Source organism: Loa loa, assembly GCF_000183805.2.
Source record: "Loa loa unplaced genomic scaffold supercont3.3593, whole genome shotgun sequence".
NCBI lineage: Eukaryota > Metazoa > Nematoda > Chromadorea > Rhabditida > Onchocercidae > Loa > Loa loa.
Genome location: NW_018111771.1, coordinates 375 through 963, shown reverse-complemented (window position 1 = coordinate 963; position 589 = coordinate 375). Strand labels below are relative to the sequence as shown.

The window sequence follows — 589 nt, the reverse complement described above, 5'->3', positions numbered from 1 at the left end:
GAAGAAAGGGACATACCAGAAGTCTTGGAAATGCAATATCAACTTTATGCTTATCAAGATTAGCTGCATCCAATGTAAAAATTAAACTTTGCAATGGATCCGGTTTAAAAATATATTTCTCAATATGAACTTTCTCCTCGTTTGTATCATCCGATTTAATCCGATTAAAACAACATAACACTCGATCTACTGTATTTATCATTCCTACAAATAAAAATATTTTGAATAAATGAAAGAAAAATTCTTTTCTGATAACTTCAAATTGATTAAAAATTGATTAATTCAAGTACAAATTAACGATTATCGAATAATAAATATATGTAAAATGGGGAAAAATTAATGAAATGACAAACATATTTTAATGGAAGGACCAAGTAAAGTAATATTGGATAATTTAAAATTTGAAATTAATACAATTAAAAAAACGTGCTCGAATTAATTTAAAATTTAGCATAGTTAAAAATTTATGAACATTTGATAGTATTAATATTACGAACACTTTTGATAGCACTGATAGCATTAACAGGGTAATTATCACTACTTTAAATTAGTATTAAAATGGAAAATAATGCATGATTTATTTGGAAGG

The 589-nt window shown here is 24.8% G+C and overlaps 1 protein-coding gene across 1 annotated transcript; it reads right to left on the bottom strand.

Annotated features, from left to right (window-relative positions):
• Window positions 1–16: 16 nt before the first annotated feature.
• On the bottom strand, window positions 17–202 carry LOAG_16013 (hypothetical protein; the record flags this gene model as incomplete). The annotated part of the gene is made up of 1 exon (XM_003151501.1): window positions 17–202. A coding segment is annotated over one exon (186 nt), but the record flags the coding sequence as incomplete, so codon positions are not given.
• Window positions 203–589: the final 387 nt, after the last annotated feature.